General features: G+C 44.8%; 1 protein-coding gene across 2 annotated transcripts in view; it reads right to left on the minus strand.

Moving 5' to 3' along the window:
• The window catches only part of vps13d (vacuolar protein sorting 13 homolog D), a 64,040-nt gene that overhangs the window by 17,166 nt on the left and 30,490 nt on the right, over window positions 1-16,384 (minus strand). For both annotated transcript variants that reach the window (XM_046365378.1, XM_046365377.1), the window contains 18 exons: window positions 16,006-16,259; window positions 12,880-13,071; window positions 12,648-12,774; window positions 11,978-12,120; window positions 11,678-11,808; window positions 11,317-11,492; window positions 9,284-9,407; window positions 8,816-9,051; window positions 8,531-8,633; window positions 8,141-8,298; window positions 4,155-4,263; window positions 3,391-3,561; window positions 3,027-3,131; window positions 2,451-2,600; window positions 2,152-2,304; window positions 1,690-1,786; window positions 1,250-1,398; window positions 870-1,004 (listed from right to left, as the gene is read on the minus strand). In XM_046365378.1, the coding sequence (XP_046221334.1) occupies window positions 870-1,004; window positions 1,250-1,398; window positions 1,690-1,786; window positions 2,152-2,304; window positions 2,451-2,600; window positions 3,027-3,131; window positions 3,391-3,561; window positions 4,155-4,263; window positions 8,141-8,298; window positions 8,531-8,633; window positions 8,816-9,051; window positions 9,284-9,407; window positions 11,317-11,492; window positions 11,678-11,808; window positions 11,978-12,120; window positions 12,648-12,774; window positions 12,880-13,071; window positions 16,006-16,259 (2,713 nt within the window). The remainder of the gene's footprint in view (window positions 1-869; window positions 1,005-1,249; window positions 1,399-1,689; window positions 1,787-2,151; window positions 2,305-2,450; window positions 2,601-3,026; window positions 3,132-3,390; window positions 3,562-4,154; window positions 4,264-8,140; window positions 8,299-8,530; window positions 8,634-8,815; window positions 9,052-9,283; window positions 9,408-11,316; window positions 11,493-11,677; window positions 11,809-11,977; window positions 12,121-12,647; window positions 12,775-12,879; window positions 13,072-16,005; window positions 16,260-16,384) is intronic.

The raw sequence follows: 16,384 nt of genomic DNA on the forward strand, positions 1-16,384 counted from the left end.
CTCTGGTCATAGTTTAGTGGTAATAATGCAAACCCTCAATTGATCTTGTATCCTGCAATTTTGCTATAAAAAAACGTAAATATGTCTAAAAAGGTGGGGAAGAGACTGAGGAACTTTCTGGAAGAATACTAATGTAATCAGCATATCAGTGATGTTTGGAGCCATAGATTATGATAGGATCATGGCAGACTGATTGGCGTGCTGTCTGGGCTATGGGTTCAACAGATAAGACAAATAACAACAAAGAAATCCCTGGAGAGAACGGACGCGAGCAGATGTTCCCAGTTAGAGCCATTGCAGAGTGGTTGGCATAAGGGTTTGAATCATTTTTTGTGAATGAACCGTTCGTTGGTGACAGCAGAGTGAATCATATCTAATGAGTGGCAGAATGTTATGTAAATTGGGGTGGTATGCCATCCAGCCCCGGATGCATTCGGAAAGTATTCAGACCCCTTGCCTTTTTCCACATTTTGTTACATTACAGCCTTATTGTAAAATGTATTATACGGTTTCCCCCCCTCATCAATCTATACACAATTCCCCATAATGACAGGTTTTTAAATTTAATTGAAGCTATGTTAGCAAACTGCTCGTTGGCCTTTGGTTTCAAAGTGAGTAAATGAGTAGGTCATGCACCATTTACATAATCATTTTGTCTTGTTCTATGTAGAACATCTGCTTGATGTCGGAGTCTGAGTAACTGGTTGAGGTCTGCCGGGTTAATACACATCACCAAAATTGAAAGTTACAGATTGCCACCTTTAGCTGCTTATTAACATAAATGAATGCTAAAGCCATATGCATCATTTTGGGAATATGTCATCACATGTCACTTCCAGTGAAAGTCTGTCTGTTCATTTTCCGCTCACCTCTCTGAAGTGCTTGAGGATGTCGTTGATGATGATCTCCTGTGTCTCGTAAGGGTGGACCCGGGTGAAGGGGTACATGTTGATCACTGCATCCTCGAACCGTATCAGCGGGATACCCAGGGTTCCCTTGAGGGCCTGCAGAGAGCACAGAGCACTTTTAGAACAAGCACAAGAAAATTGTTTGGGTGGATCAACAACATTCTAGGTAAGTGGAGAATCATGTACATTTGTTCGTCTTATAATGCCGACCAATTAAGTCAAAGAGAAAACCAACAGGCAAAGGCAGACATATGAATGCAGAAAGCACGCTATGCTTCCCTGTAAGAATATCCTGGTACGGCTTTGTATCATTTCTTTGTACTGAATTTAGTAACCTTTACCTTGAGGTCAGGCGGGAGCTTGTGAGAGGTGAACACGCTCAGCTTGACCTGAGGGAGGCTGATCTTCAGGTTCTCAAAGTAGTAGCGCTTGGGAGCTCCCTGGTCATCACTGGCCTTCTCATATAGACTCTCATCCAACCTCTCCAGTTCTGGAACCATAAGACAGACAATGAACACTGACCATCCCAAATACAAGATACACACACAGCAGACAGACACACCACCTGTTCTTTATAAAGGTACTAACTAACAAAATTGTCTGATTATATATCAAAACATGGTGATGATCATCATGGTCAACAGGCCTTATACATGTATAATACAATGATGTCTAGAGTCATTTATACACGGTCTACTTATAAATGAGTATATATAGAATGCCTCTCGTACAGTCCATAAACCTGTCATGGTGTCCGTTCAGGAACCAGGTGTCTACCCACCTGCCTCTGTGTGGCCGTAACCAAAGAAGCTGAGCAGCTTCAGCAGGAGTTTCTCCTCGATGATGACAGTGAAGCGCCTCGCTGTCACCATGAGATGCTGCGCAGAAAACACTGTGTCATGACCTCAGTATTACAACATCTCCTCAGCCTTAACAGTCATTCAGTTTATAAACACTCATGAACTTGCCTCCTTTGCAGACTGTTAGCTAACGCTTACTGTATGGCAAACAAACTAACTAGTTTGAATTTGCTAGCAAGTGTAAGTGATTGTTCACATGGGTCGTATTCATTTGGGCACACATTAGAAAAACATACAAATCGAGCATTTCTTATTGGACAAGACATGGTAGTCGCTCCCTGTTTCAATTTGTTTCCTTCAATTTCCTGCCTAATGAATAAGACCCTGATGGAGTCAGGCCATGCCTGAGTTGCTGTGAAGTGAACTTGGCAGTCAGGCCTTACCTTGAAGAGGTCGGTGAGAACGAGGTTGCTGGGGACCTTAACAGAGTTGATCTGCAGGGCGGCGCCAGTGTCCATGATGCTGCTCTCACTACTGGAGCCTGGGGAAACACACAGCATCACCGGCTGAGTGGTGCCCAGGAGCTGATTATCCACCTGGTGGAGGAGAGGGAGAAAGAGAGAGGGAGGGAGAAAGAGAGCAAAAGATGCAATCAATCAATAACTACAATTCAAACTCCTCAGTTGATACTTAAAAGGTGCACTAAAGGGGTTAAGAAGGTGAATGGTTTAGGAGGGGTTACCTGGATGTTCTGGATGCTCAGCTCCAGCACCTCGTTGGCAGCGGTGCGAGTGAAGTGGATGTCTATACCTGACAATGTAGTGAACACCAGCTCCTCTGGCAGCTTGTTAACCAGGGAGAGACCCACGCCTTCCTCCAAGTTCACCAACACCTGACCATCAGACAAGACGGACAGGCGGAGAGACAGACAGAATGGTGGTCATGGTAGGTTAGCCTTATGTGACAATCCCTCAAGGATTTAACAACATTTCTCGCATGTTATGCAAAGGCTTACAAATTTGACCAATCACTGCACTATTCCTGCATAAAATAATACAATAATCGCAATATTACCACATAAAATGGTTCAACAAAGCAACAAGTCAACAAACCTTTTCCCTCATCAGTACATTTGACAAATTTGTCAAAAATATTACAAATTGCAATGCGAAATGTCATTATTGCTACAGCAAAATCAAGCATTTTGTACGGCAATGATCCCAAAAAACTCAGCAAAATCCTTGAGGGACTTAAAGGTAAGCTATGGGTAGGAAGAGGAAATGTATCTTCATACACTTTTAATGGTTAGTAAGTGCACCTCCAGTTCCTGTTCTGGCTTCTTCTTCTGAATGTTGTCTTTGTTCTGGTCCTCCTCTGTGCTCGGGGACGTCCGGTTCATTCGCCGCTGGTTGAAGTCACTGATCTACAGTAGCAACAGCATTACATAAAGCCAGTTACCGGCAGACATGGAACCAACATGAAAGTATTGAAACGATACAGTCAACTGATTTGTTTAGCACTTTTTAAGTTAAAGTGATTCCATATGTGTTACTTCATAGAATAATAGTGAAGACATCAAAACTATGTAGACAATAGTAAAAATAAAGAAAAACCCTTAAATGAATAGGTGTCCCCAAACCTCTGTCTGGTACTATATAGATCCAAATACACCCAAAGCTAACCTGCAGCACTCGTGTGGGTCCATCCGGCAGGACTTGGACAGACAGCACCCCAGAGCCAGGCCTCATCTTCTGGTTGATGAACTGCTGCTCTGGGCCCAGCTCCAGCAGGCCTGCAGCAGGCCCCAGCACCACCTCTGCCCCGTCAAACAGCCCCTCCACACCACCGTTCGCCTGAGGGGGATCAGAGGTCAACACAGAGGGGCACATTAAATAGAAATGGAGCTATATTCGGATTGGAAACAATGTTTGGTGAGACTTTGTTTTAGATGTCTACATACAGTATTGGCCTAATATACTAGCCCAGTGTTTCTAAGCTTTGTAGGTCACATTGTCAAAAGTGTCTATGTGCTCTAATCATAAGAACCTTATTCAATAGCATTATGAAGTACCTATTAAACATTTCAACACATTCAGCTGGAAATTAAGTGTTACTTAATCTCTGAAAAATACTATTAAGTGTTTAACAATGCAAGATTAGATACCAAAACCAATTATAATCAAAGTCCTGTAGCTCAGTTGGTAGAGCATGGCGCTTGTAAAGCCAGGGTAGTGGGTTCGATCCCCGGGACCACCCATACGTAGAATGTATGCACACATGACTGTAAGTCGCTTTGGATAAAAGCGTCTGCTAAATGGCATATATTATTATTATTATTAAATAAGAATTTGATATTGACAGCTAAAATACTTCTAAAATAAAGTGTAACAGCAAAGGTATGTTTGATCAGCAGATAGTAAAGAGGCGTTCTGTGGGAACTACCCACCTGTACCACCAGCCGGGGCAGGCCACAGGTCAGCATGCCTAATGAGAAGTGCCAAGTCTGGGTGGTGCTGCGCCGCGGGTCTGGCCTCCTCAGCATCAACGGCTCATAGCTAGGGAAAACGGAGAGGACAATGATGTCAGATACAGGTAAATATGTACAGAAAAAATAATAATGTAACAGGCAATAATTTCTAAGATTTTACTGAGTTACAGTTCATATAAGGAAATCAGTCAAGTGAAATAAATCTATGGATTTTACATGACTGGGAATACAGATATGCGCATCTGTTGGTCACAGGAAAAAAAAGGTAGTGGCGTGGATAGGGCTGTGGGGGTCACAAAATTGTCAGCCGGTGACAAGCAAATAACAGTCGTCTTACGGTAATTGACTGTTGATTAACATAAACACGCATAGCCTACAAGCCACTGATGCAGACCTCTGGAACATCTACATTTTAAAAAGTCTAATAAATCCATGTAATATAGCCTACACCATCACAATAAATACATTATTTATTTTAGACAGGTCTAAAGCAGCATGATATGAAGAAAATGTAGTCTATTACAGAACAACATACTCAGAGTTGTCCTTATGTCAGGTCCTGATCTGGCTATGCCAAATAGCCGTGAGCTACAATAGTTAATTTAGCAGACAAGATTTGCTTTGAATTCCGTGGCATTATTTTATAGCATGAAGAATACAATTGAGTGCCCTAAAAAAATCCATTCCTTTTGTGGCCAGTGGCTGTTGAGCCCTTCTCCCAGAGTGCTGCATGCTCGGAAGCGTCTCACTCCCATGTCTATCCATCATGTGATCGGGCCTTTCTCACAGGCTACAAGTGAAGACAGACACATCAGGGATGAAACTGCACGCGTCCTTATCCAAATCCAAGGTGCATATTGAATATACTGGAAGAACTGTCCACATTACCTTTCAGCAAACAAGATGAGTAGGCCTAACGAAAAGCACTAGCCTATGTCAATCTACTATCCCCCATAATAAAAAAAGTCCACCTATTCTTTGCAAGAAATAAATATTCCAAACATAGTCTGGGACAGATATGGGATGCAATAGATCCCAAATTAATACAGCCACTAGCATCTAAAAACCTTTTTACGCAATGTGGCTGACACAGCAGATCAGAACGTTTAGATTAAAATGTTGATAAACCATTAGGCTATTTCTTCACATTATAAGTGCAGCAATGCACACATGGCAGTAGGCTATAAGTGCAACATGTTTCATTAGCGGGAAAACACCATTATCAAAACACGTCATCTACAGTATGCACTTTAATAGCAAATGGGTGATGCTTTCCCCGTGGTTCATTTTCATGCCAGCCAGGTAGGCTATACTTCTGTTGTAAACATAAGCAATGTGCTTAATATTAGGAAATAAATAAATATAGTAGGCCTAGCCTATAGAAAGCTGATGGGATCCTCCTCTATATGTATAGCCTATAGAAATGCTGTGCAACATGAGCTCATGGGCTCTCATGAAGTGTTTGATCAGATTTCCAATTACATTTGCATTGATGTCAGAGTGATTAGAGGGAAAATAGAGTGCTGAGTACCAGGCAGTTATCAAGTTTGGTAGACTATTAATGACCAGCAGGAGCATCAGCACTTGGAGAAGCCTAATTACTGTGACTAAACAGTCATGTGGAATTTGACTGCCTTCATGACTCGTGACCGCCAGTGTGGCAGTAATACGGTTACCCCAACAGGCCTAGGCGTGTGTCAGAAAACCAGTCATTATCTGGTGTAACCACCATTTGCCTCATGCAGCGGAACACATCTCCTTCGCATAGAGTTGATCAGGCTGTTGATTATGGCCTGTGTTGTCCCACTCTTCAATGGCTGTGCGAAGTTGCTGGATATTGGCGGGAACTGGAACAGTGTCGTACACATCGATCCGGAGAATCCCAAACATGCTCAATGGGTGACATGTCTGGTGAGTATGCAGGCCATGGAAGAACTGGGACATTTTCAGCTCCCAGGAATTGTGTGCAGATGCATGCGACATGGGGCAGTGCATTATCATGCTGAAACACGAGGTGATGACGACAGATGAATGGCACGACTATGGGCCTCAGGATCTCTTCACGGTATCTCTGTGCATTCAAACTGCCAAAAATAAAATAAAATTGTGTTCGTTGTCCGTAACTTATGCCTGCCCATACCATAACCCAATCGCCACCATGTGGCACTCTGTTCACAACGTTAACATCAGCAAACCGCTCACCCACACAACACCATGCACGTAGTCTGCAGTTGTGAGGCCATTTGGACATACTGCCAAATTTTTTAAAACAACATCCGCAGTGGCTTCTGTTAGAGAAATTAACATAAAATTTTCTGGCATCAGCTCCGGTGGACATTCCTGCAGTCAGCATGCCAATTGCACGTTCCCTCAAAACTTGAGATATCTGTGGCATTGTGTTGTGTGACAAAACTGCACATTTTAGAGTGGCACACCTGTGTAATGGTCATGCTGTTTAATCAGCTTCTTGATATGCCACACCTGTCAGGTGGATGGATTGTCTTGGAAAAGGAGAAATGCTCAGGGATGTAAACTAGGGATGCACGATATATCGGTAAGCATGTCGGAATCGGACGATATTAGCTAAAAATGGCAACGTCGGCATTGGCCCAATGTCTAGTTTAACGCTGACGTGCAAAACCGATGTCAAAGCTGACGTGCAAAACCGATGTCAAAGCTGACGTGCAAAACCGATGTCAAAGCTGACGTGCATACCTATGAAACAAATCAAATCAAATTTTATTTGTCACATACACATGGTTAGCAGATGTTAATGCGAGTGTAGCGAAATGCTTTAGGTAGATGACCGTAGGTAGATGACGTGCATACCTATATAAACCGTAGGTAGATGACGTGCATACCTATGTAAACGTAGGTAGATGACGTGCATACCTATATAACGTAGGTAGATGACGTGCATACCTATATAACGTAGGTAGATGACGTGCATACCTATATAACGTAGGTAGATGACGTGCATACCTATATCACGTAGGTAGATGACGTGCATACCTATATAACGTAGGTAGATGACGTAATGACACCACGAAAAATACAGTGCTACACAGAACAAAAGCAGAATAATACTAAGTGCACACTTCCAACAACTAAACAAGTTCAAGTCCAGCAGTCATTTGAAAAAGTTTGAACATTTCAGCGCGACAACTCAAAGGCGAAATCCATTAACGCCAAGATAATGGCATTCATTGCCCTTGACAATCAACCTTCCTCTGTCGTGGATGATGTTGGCTTTCGCTGACTGGTTGAGCACCTTTTTGAGAGACATAAGCCTTGTGTGTATGGAACATTTCTGGGATCTTTCATTTCAGCTCACACCTTACATGCTGTTGTATATTTTGTATTTGTATTTTATTATTTTTTTTTTAACTTAACCCCTTTTTCTCCCCAATTTCGTGATATCCAATTGTTAGTAGCTACTATCTTGTCTCATCACTACAACTCCCGTACGGGCTCGGGAGAGACGAAGGTTGAAGGTCATGCGTCCTCCGATACACAACCCAACCAAGCAGCACTGCTTCTTAACACAGCGTGCATCCAACCCGGAAGCCAGCCGCACCAATGGAGGAAACACCGTGCACGTGGCAACCTTGGTTAGCGTGCAATGCGCCAGGCCCGCCACAGGAGTCGCTGGTGCGCGACTAGAAAAGGATATCCCTACCGGCCAAACCCTCCCTAACCCGGACGACGCTAGGCCAATTGTGCGTTGCCCCATGGACCTCCCGGTCGCGGCCGGTTACGACAGAGCCTGGGCACGAACCCAGAGTCTCTGGTGGCACAGCTGGCGCTGCAGTACAGCGCTCTTAATCACTGCGCCACCTGGGAGGCCCTGTATTTGTATTTTTGTTCAGTGTAGATACAGACATATACTATAAAGATGAAACCACACATAAGAATATTTTTGAGTCAGGGAAGCAGTGACTGACTGATTGTCGGTGACTGCTGCCAACCCCGCGATGTCCAGCACGAGGGAGGAGTCCAGGGGGCGTGGCTGAGCAGGCTTGCTCTGTGGAGGGGAGGAGCCTTCGTGACATAGCATTCCTGTTCCCGTCATCCTCCACAGCTGGGAACGCTTCCCCGGCTCCTGAGGTAACAGGAACAGGTTTGGAATATTGTTAATTTGGAGTTGGAAAATTAGTCTGTAAACGGTCTTAAAGCCTTTTTATTCATGGATTTCAAGTGATCACTTCACCACTGAAAGTTATATGAAACCCAATGGAGAGTTCTGTCCCAGTCATACAAAATGGGTGAAGTAGCTGACATTTGAAGCATAAACACTGCTACGTTTTAAGGTGTATTTGCTATAATGGTTGCACCTTTTTCTTGAGGACAACTCTTTGGGTCTTGGTCTCCACATCCAGCACCAGTTCAGCACCTGCCACCACGCGTTTTTTCCCCACCGGCCTCTTCCCTGCATCCCTGTAGAAACACAACATGAGTCAGCGTTTATGTCTGGGTTCATTAGAGCATAAAACATGCGATTTTTATTGGACAAGTCCAAGTAGTCCCTTCCTGTGTCTGTTTTTGTCCGTTTGGTACCAAATGAACCTGACCCTGGTTCTGAACTATGCCTGTCCAACCTCCGTCTCGCTCATACTCACTGAGAAAAAGTGTATGTGGCAGCGATGTAGATGAAGTTCTCGTAGTAGAGTTTGTTGTATTCCCGGAAGAAGTTCATATCAGCGGTGACCTCAGACGAGCCGGCACCCTTCACGATGAGGGTGAGGTAGGGGGGCAGGGTGGGCTCGTCACAAGCAAAGTCCAGCACTGATCCCGCCTTCACCTCTGTGTGAAGCCGGATGTCTGCCACTCCGTGCTGCCAGAACTGGATGGGCACCTGCAGTAAACAAACTCAGTGTGAGACTTAGAATCTCAATAAGATTATGGGTGCCATTTTGGCACACAAAATTCACCAATAACAGCATGTCTGTTACAATGCAAACGCCAATGTTTTATTTGATTGTTTGGCTCCAACATGATTCGTTTCCCAATCTCTGTATGTACATCTATGGCGCTGAGAGAATCTGTGATATGAGAGTTCACCCCTGCGGACATCTCCAATACTGTACCTCTGAGATGTTGTCGATGCGGAACGGCGGTGGTAGTTGGTCGGTGTCGCTGAAGCAGATCTGATAGGTGGCTCCCTTCAGTGTAATCTCAGCTCGCAGGAAGAAACAGTTGCCCAGTGTGTCTCTGTCATGGAAACAACACAATACAGCACAACTACAGTAGAGGCATTTTCTGTAATACTTAACCATTATAATGAGTTGGGTATGGCATTATAAAGTTGGCTCTGTCTGTGGTCTTACACGTGAGTGTCAGGAGTAAGTGTTTAATCATTTATGAATATTAAAAGTGCACTGTGCAGAAAAATGGCTGCACCATTTCCTGGTTGCTAAAATTGTGACAAAACAAGCAAGTATAGTGTAAAGAGTCATTATACAATCTAAACTAGGGATGCACGTTACCAAATCGGTAAGTATATCTGAATTGGACGGTATTAGCTAAAAATGCCAACATCGACCCGTTGTCTAGTTTAACACTGTTTTGCAAAACCGATGTCAAAGCTGACGTACATACCTACACAACGTAGGTAGCTGACGTACATACCTACACAACGTAGGTAGCTGACGTACATACCTACACAACGTAGGTAGCTGACGTACATACCTACACAACGTAGGTAGCTGACGTACATACCTACACAACGTAGGTAGATGAAAAATACAGTGCTGTACAGAACAAAAGCATTAAAAAAAAAATACATCGCTACACAGCATTTCTAACCTAGCCCACAATGTCTGCTGTGTGGATCGAACAGTCAACAAGCCAAGGAGTCATTTGAAAGAGTAAGAATATTTCAGTGAGACAACTCAAAAGGCAAAATCCATTAACGCCAAGATAATGGAATTCATTGCCCTTGACAACCGTTCTCTGTCGTGGATGATGTTGGCTTTCGCCGACTGGTCGAGCCCCGGTACACACTACCAAGAAGACGCTATTTTTCAGATGTTGCCCTACTACCAGAGTTACACAGTATTGTTGAAACTCACATTAATGAGCTACTTGCTGTGGGCATCACTGCTATTAGCTTCACGACTGACATTTGGACCAGCGATGTCAGCCCCATGAGCATTATGATTCTGACAGCACAGTGGGTCCACAAGGATTTTGTACTGAGGAAAGCCGTATTGCATGCTCAAGAATGTGTTGGTTCTCATACCGCTGCTGCCATTTCAATGGCATTTGTGAACATGTTTGAAACATTAACATTCCCAGCTCCATTTAAACAACTGACTGGAGAAATAAGCTCATCAACTGCGTCTGCAGCAAACGTAATATCCTCGGTCATGGCATTGAAACGCCTGCTCAACAAAACTGCGGACTCATACTGTCGGGTCAACTCGGAAAAGTACTCTAGAGGCTGTGAACAAGCGATTCGGTGGCATTCTCTCTGAGCCTCTTTACTGTGTCGCCACCAGGCTCGATGCTAGGTACAAGGACCGCTACTTCGATGCAGACAAGAAACAGGGTTTACGTGAAATGTTAAAGACACAGCTGGACAAGATGGAAACGGACACAGTGACAGTGGGCACTGAGGAAGAGGCCACGGACAGACAGAGCTGAAACTTCACTGCTTCACATGTCTGATGAAATCCTGGTTGAGACTGAACAAATGAACAACGAAACAGCACAGCAAGAAAGTGAAAGAAATAGGTTTTGATTGTTTTACTGGTAAATGGGGATATACGTAAATGCCAACAACATAACCTTTTGGTCAGTGTGTGTTTCAACTATTTAACTGTACTAGAATGCTTAAAATTCCTCTAATATTTTTAATATTAGTTATTGGAATCAGATATTTTGGCAAGGAAAATATCAGATATCAGTATCAAAAATGTCTCATATCGCTGCATCCCTAATCTAAACCACTGTGAAATATATTTTCCACAACCAAAAATATTGTAATATTAAGTTACATATTGCATTTTTAAAGCCTTTGGAGCAGCTATGGTGCCAGGGATTTGTATTTTCACAATGAGCACTATTTTGTATGCATGACAGTATAGCCGTTTTCTCAGATAGTCCTATAGTCTTTTACCTCATGTTGACATGGAAGGACTTGGGCTTGTTGACCTCGAAGCCTCCGGACCAGGTGCAGTTTTGGGTGTCCATGAGGCGCACACACAGAAGCTGGTCGTAGTCATTCCTGGGCCAGTGGAAGACCACACTGGAACCCGGCAGGGTGGAGATGTAGCCCTCTGGGTTCACCGTTCCCTGGAGTCATACAACAACAAGGGTTGTTGACATGGTCCTTATCATGAAGCATTGCTGCTGTATGACTAGCTCCAATAAAGATCCTGTTTGAGTCCTAAACCAGTGGACATCTGCTTTCTTTTCATTGCTTTGTTTTGTCCCTTTGGATGTGTCCAATTCCAGTCTTTGCATTGTCAGTCACTCACCTTGCCCCTGGCAAACTCCCTCTGGGAGAAGGCCAGTTTGTGGGTGGAGCGGTTGTCCAGCAGGTACCGAGGGGCAAAGGTCACGATGTGGGTGTCTCTGTAGCGGCCCTTGCCTTTACGAACGTTGATGCCTGCGTGAAAACACAAAACAACATATTTCAGGGCTGCGACAGGCTATATAATAGACAAGGGCAACAAATGGGCACCGATGCCCAAGGCTAACCATTAGTGAGGTGTTGTTGTTAGGCTACTTGCGGTTGTTGTTAGGCTACTTGCGGTTGTTGTTAGGCTACTACTTGCCTATGTTGTAGATGAGTCCAGGTCTATTCCCATGCTGGATGACCTTCACCGCCCTCACTCCACTCCCACCATCCAGGGAAAAGCCCTGGCACCAACCGGGAACCCCGTCCGGATGGATCCCTTTCCCTATCCGCATAGTGCACCTGAGAAAAATGGAGACATAAGAGAACCGGAATTGTGGAAGCGCAACTTAGTTGTTTTTTTAGGATGTGAATTAATACATAGTTAATTAGCTAATTAGTTAACTTTTAGCGAACTAGTTTATAGTTTGATTTCTATCTGCTAATGTGTTGTCTATCAATATATAGCCTACCATCCTTCTGCAATGTCTCTCGACAGACAGAAACGTTTACACAGAAATGCACATTATGGACAGAACTTGCAGTGCAGCCACTGGAGAGGATCTCCCTTGAGAAAACTAGATCTACTTTATACATATATATTTTCTGCTACACCGTGCAGTAACCTGTTTTCCTCACCGCAAAGGCAAAGTGCTTCTACACTTTTGATATCACCGCTACTGAAATAATTGTATATTGAACATTTGTTCAAATTATGGTTTTACGGAAGTATTACTAAACTGTGCAACACTGCTCCTTTTATACATGTGAACAATAAGAGGGATAGTGTCTAGAATCAGAAGTGGAACCAGGCCCTACAGCACACTCACATGGCTGGCTGCTCCTTGTCAGTGTAACAGAAGAGCAATGGGCTGAGACTCCTGGCTAACTCGTGCTCCTCAAACTGACCGCCTGCATCCGTCTTCCCATTGTCCTGACGGAAGATCAACGGCAGACCTGAGGGGATGAAAACAGTCAGAACCGTCAAAAGGTCAATACTTTTAATTCGATTAATTCGATTCACTGTGTGTGTGTGTGTTCTGTATGAGGGATAGTAAGCACCGGTCTTGTTGATGAGCCAGTAGGGTGCTGAGATGAGGATCTTGAGCGCCCCCTGTGCCCGCAGGATGATGCGTATGGTGAGACAGAGCAGGCGCTTGTTGGCATCATACAGCCGCATGCGCACCACATAGTTCTGGGTACCAGGGGGAATCAGCAGCTCCTTACACACAGAGAAGTTCTCTAGCAGCACCCCTAGTGGGAGGAGGAGGGGGGCACAGACATGGTCAGGGTGAAAGCAATATTTCAGGCTGTAAGCAATAAAATACAAAAAGTCAACAAGGGGGTGAATGCTTTTCAAGGCACTACACATACTAGATACAGTGCCTTTGGAAAGTATTCAGACCCCTGGTCTTTTTCCACATTTTGTTACAGCCTTATTCTAAAATGGATTAAACAAATCTTCATCAAGACTCTTCCTATAGCTGGCCGCCCAGCCAAACTGAGCAATCAGGGGAGACCAAGGTGGTGACCAAGAACCCGATGGTCACTGACAGAGCTCTAGAGTTGCTCTGTGGAGATGGGAGAACCTTCCAGAAGGCCAACCATCTCTGCTGCACTCCACCAATCAGGCCTTTATGGTAGAGTGGCCAGATGGAAGCCAAAAGGCACCTATAGACTCTCAGACCATGAGAAACAAGATTCTCTGGTCTGATGAAACCAATGTCATGTGTCACATCTGGAGAAAACCTGGCACCACCCCTACGGTGAAGCATGGTGGTGGCAGCACCATGCTGTGGCGATGTTTTTCAGCGGCAGGGCTTGGGAGACTAGTCAGGATTGAGGGAAAGATGAACGGAGCAAAGTATAGAGAGGTCCTTGATGAAAACCTGCTCCAGAGCTCTCAGGACCACAGACTGGGGCGACGGTTCACCTTCCAACAGGACATTGACCCTAAGCACACAGCCAAGACAACGTAGAAGTGGCTTCGGGACAAATCTCAATGTCCTTGAGTCGCCCAGCTAGAGACTAGACTTGAACTCGATCAAATATCTCTGGAGAGACCTGAAAATAGCTGTGCAGTGACACTCCCATCCAAGCTGACAGAGTTTGAGAGGATCTGCAGAGAAGAACGGGAGAAACTCCCCAAATACAGATGTGCCAAGCTTGTTGTGTCATACCCAAGAAGACTCGAGGCTGTAATCGCTGCCAAAAGGTGCTTCAACAAAGTACTGAGTAAAGGGTCTGAATACTTAAGTAAATGCACTATTTCCGTTCTAAATTTGCAAAAAAAAATTAAAACATGTTTTTTACTTTGTCATTATGGGGTATTGTGCATAGCTTGATGAGGGAAAAATGATTCAATCCATTTTAGAATAAGGCTGTAACATAACAAAATATGTAAAAGGTCAGGGGTCTGAAAACGTTCAGAATGCACTGTATATTATCATCACATAAATTGTGCATTTCCATGGGGTTTTTACACCTGTGTTTCCGCCTCTGAGGCTTGGCCCACAAAAAGTCCAGGACCATGGCCCTCGTATACCTAGATTACATGGCTATGACATACACTGCTCAAAAAATAAAGGGAACACTTAAACAACACAATGTAACTCCAAGTCAATCACACTTCTGTGAAATCAAACTGTCCACTTAGGAAGCAACACTGATTGACAATAAATTTCACATGCTGTTTGTTGTGCAAATGGAATAGACAACAGGTGGAAAAAGTATAGGCAATTAGCAAGACACCCCCAATAAAGGAGTAGTTCTACAGGTGGTGACCACAGACCACTTCTCAGTTCCTATGCTTCCTGGCTGATGTTTTGGTCACTTTTGAATGCTGGCGGTGCTTTCACTCTAGTGGTAGCATGAGACGGAGTCTACAACCCAGACAAGAGGCTCAAGTATTGCAGCTCATCCAGGATGGCACATCAATGCGAGTTGTGGCAAGAAGGTTTGCTGTGTCTGTCAGCGTAGTGTCCAGAGCATGGAGGCGCTACCAGGAGACAGGCCAGTACATCAGGAGACGTGGAGGAGGCCGTAGGAGGGCAACAACCCAGCAGCAGGACCGCTACCTCAGTCTTTGTGCAAGAGCCAGAGCACTGCAAAATGACCTCCAGCAGGCCACAAATGTGCATGTGTCTGCTCAAACGGTCAGAAACAAACTCCATGAGTGTGGTATGAGGGCCCGATGTCCACAGGTGGGGGTTGTGCTTACAGCCCAACACCGTGCAGGACGTTGGGCATTTGCCAGAGAAAACCAAGATTGGCAAATTCGCCACTGGCGCCCTGTGCTCTTCACAGATGAAAGCAGGTTCACACTGAGCACATGACAGACGTGACAGTCTGGAGAAAGTTCTGCTGCCTGCAACATCCTCCAGCATGGTGTGGGGTGGCATTTCTTTGGGTGGCCGCACAGCCCTCCATGTGCTCGCCAGAGGTAGCCTGAAAGCCATTAGGTACCGAGATGAGATCCTCAGAACCCTTGTGAGACCATATGCTGGTGTGGTTGGCGCTGGGTACCTCGTAATGCAAGACAATGCTAGACCTCATGTGGCTGGAGTGTGTCAACAGTTCCTGCAAGAGGAAGGCATTGATGCTATGGACTGGCCCGCCCGTTCCCCAGACCTGAATCCAATTGAGCACATCTGGGACATCATGTCTCGCTCCATTACCCAACGCTTAACGTTGCACCACAGACTGTCAAGGAGTTGGCGGATGCTTTAGTCCAGGTCTGGGAGGAGATCCCTCAGGAGACCATCCGCCACCTCATCAGGAGCATGCCCAGGCGTTGTAGGGAGGTCATACAGGCACGTGGAGGCCACACACACTACTGAGCCTCATTTTGACTTGTTTTAAGGACACTACATCAAAGTTGGGTCAGCCTGCAGTGTGGTTTTCCACTTTAATTTTGAGTGTGACTCCAAATCCAGACCTCCGTGGGTTGATAAATTTGATTTTCATTTTCATTGATCATTTTTGTGTGATTTTGTTGTCAGCACATTCAACTATGTAAAGAAAAAAGTATTTAATACGAATATTTCATTAATTCAGATCTAGGATGTGTTATTTTAGTGTTCCCTTTATTTTTTTGAGCAGTGTAGTATTATTTCCAGGTCATGAACATTGAGATTCTTAATAGGTGGATAGGTGATTAGATGAGAATGGCAGCGGTGGGACTCTGACCTAGCTCCATGTTCTGGGAGGTGTCTGCAGCATGCAGCACAGCCTCCTTGCCCGGCTTCAGGGAGCCCTTGATGGACGTGCCCTTGATGTAGTAGTTGAGGTCGCAGGGCAGCAGGTTGGCCAGCACCAGCGTGGGCAGCAGGTAGATGGTGTGGCCTGGCTGCCAGTAGATCTGCTTGGAGCTGCCGGAACCTGATACGGTCTTGGCAGGCTGCTGGTCGGGGTAGTTCTCTTTCTTGATCACCACGCAGAACCTAACAGAGGGCAGGAGAGAAGAGGCAAGATGGGAGAGGAAGAGAGTAATTGAGAAGGTATCCCATGTAAGAAAATAAAGAATGTTCTACATTTAGCCTGAGGGCTGATATGCCAATAGCATGCG

Source organism: Oncorhynchus gorbuscha, linkage group LG10 (genome assembly GCF_021184085.1).
Source record: "Oncorhynchus gorbuscha isolate QuinsamMale2020 ecotype Even-year linkage group LG10, OgorEven_v1.0, whole genome shotgun sequence".
Classification (NCBI taxonomy): Eukaryota; Metazoa; Chordata; class Actinopteri; order Salmoniformes; family Salmonidae; genus Oncorhynchus; species Oncorhynchus gorbuscha.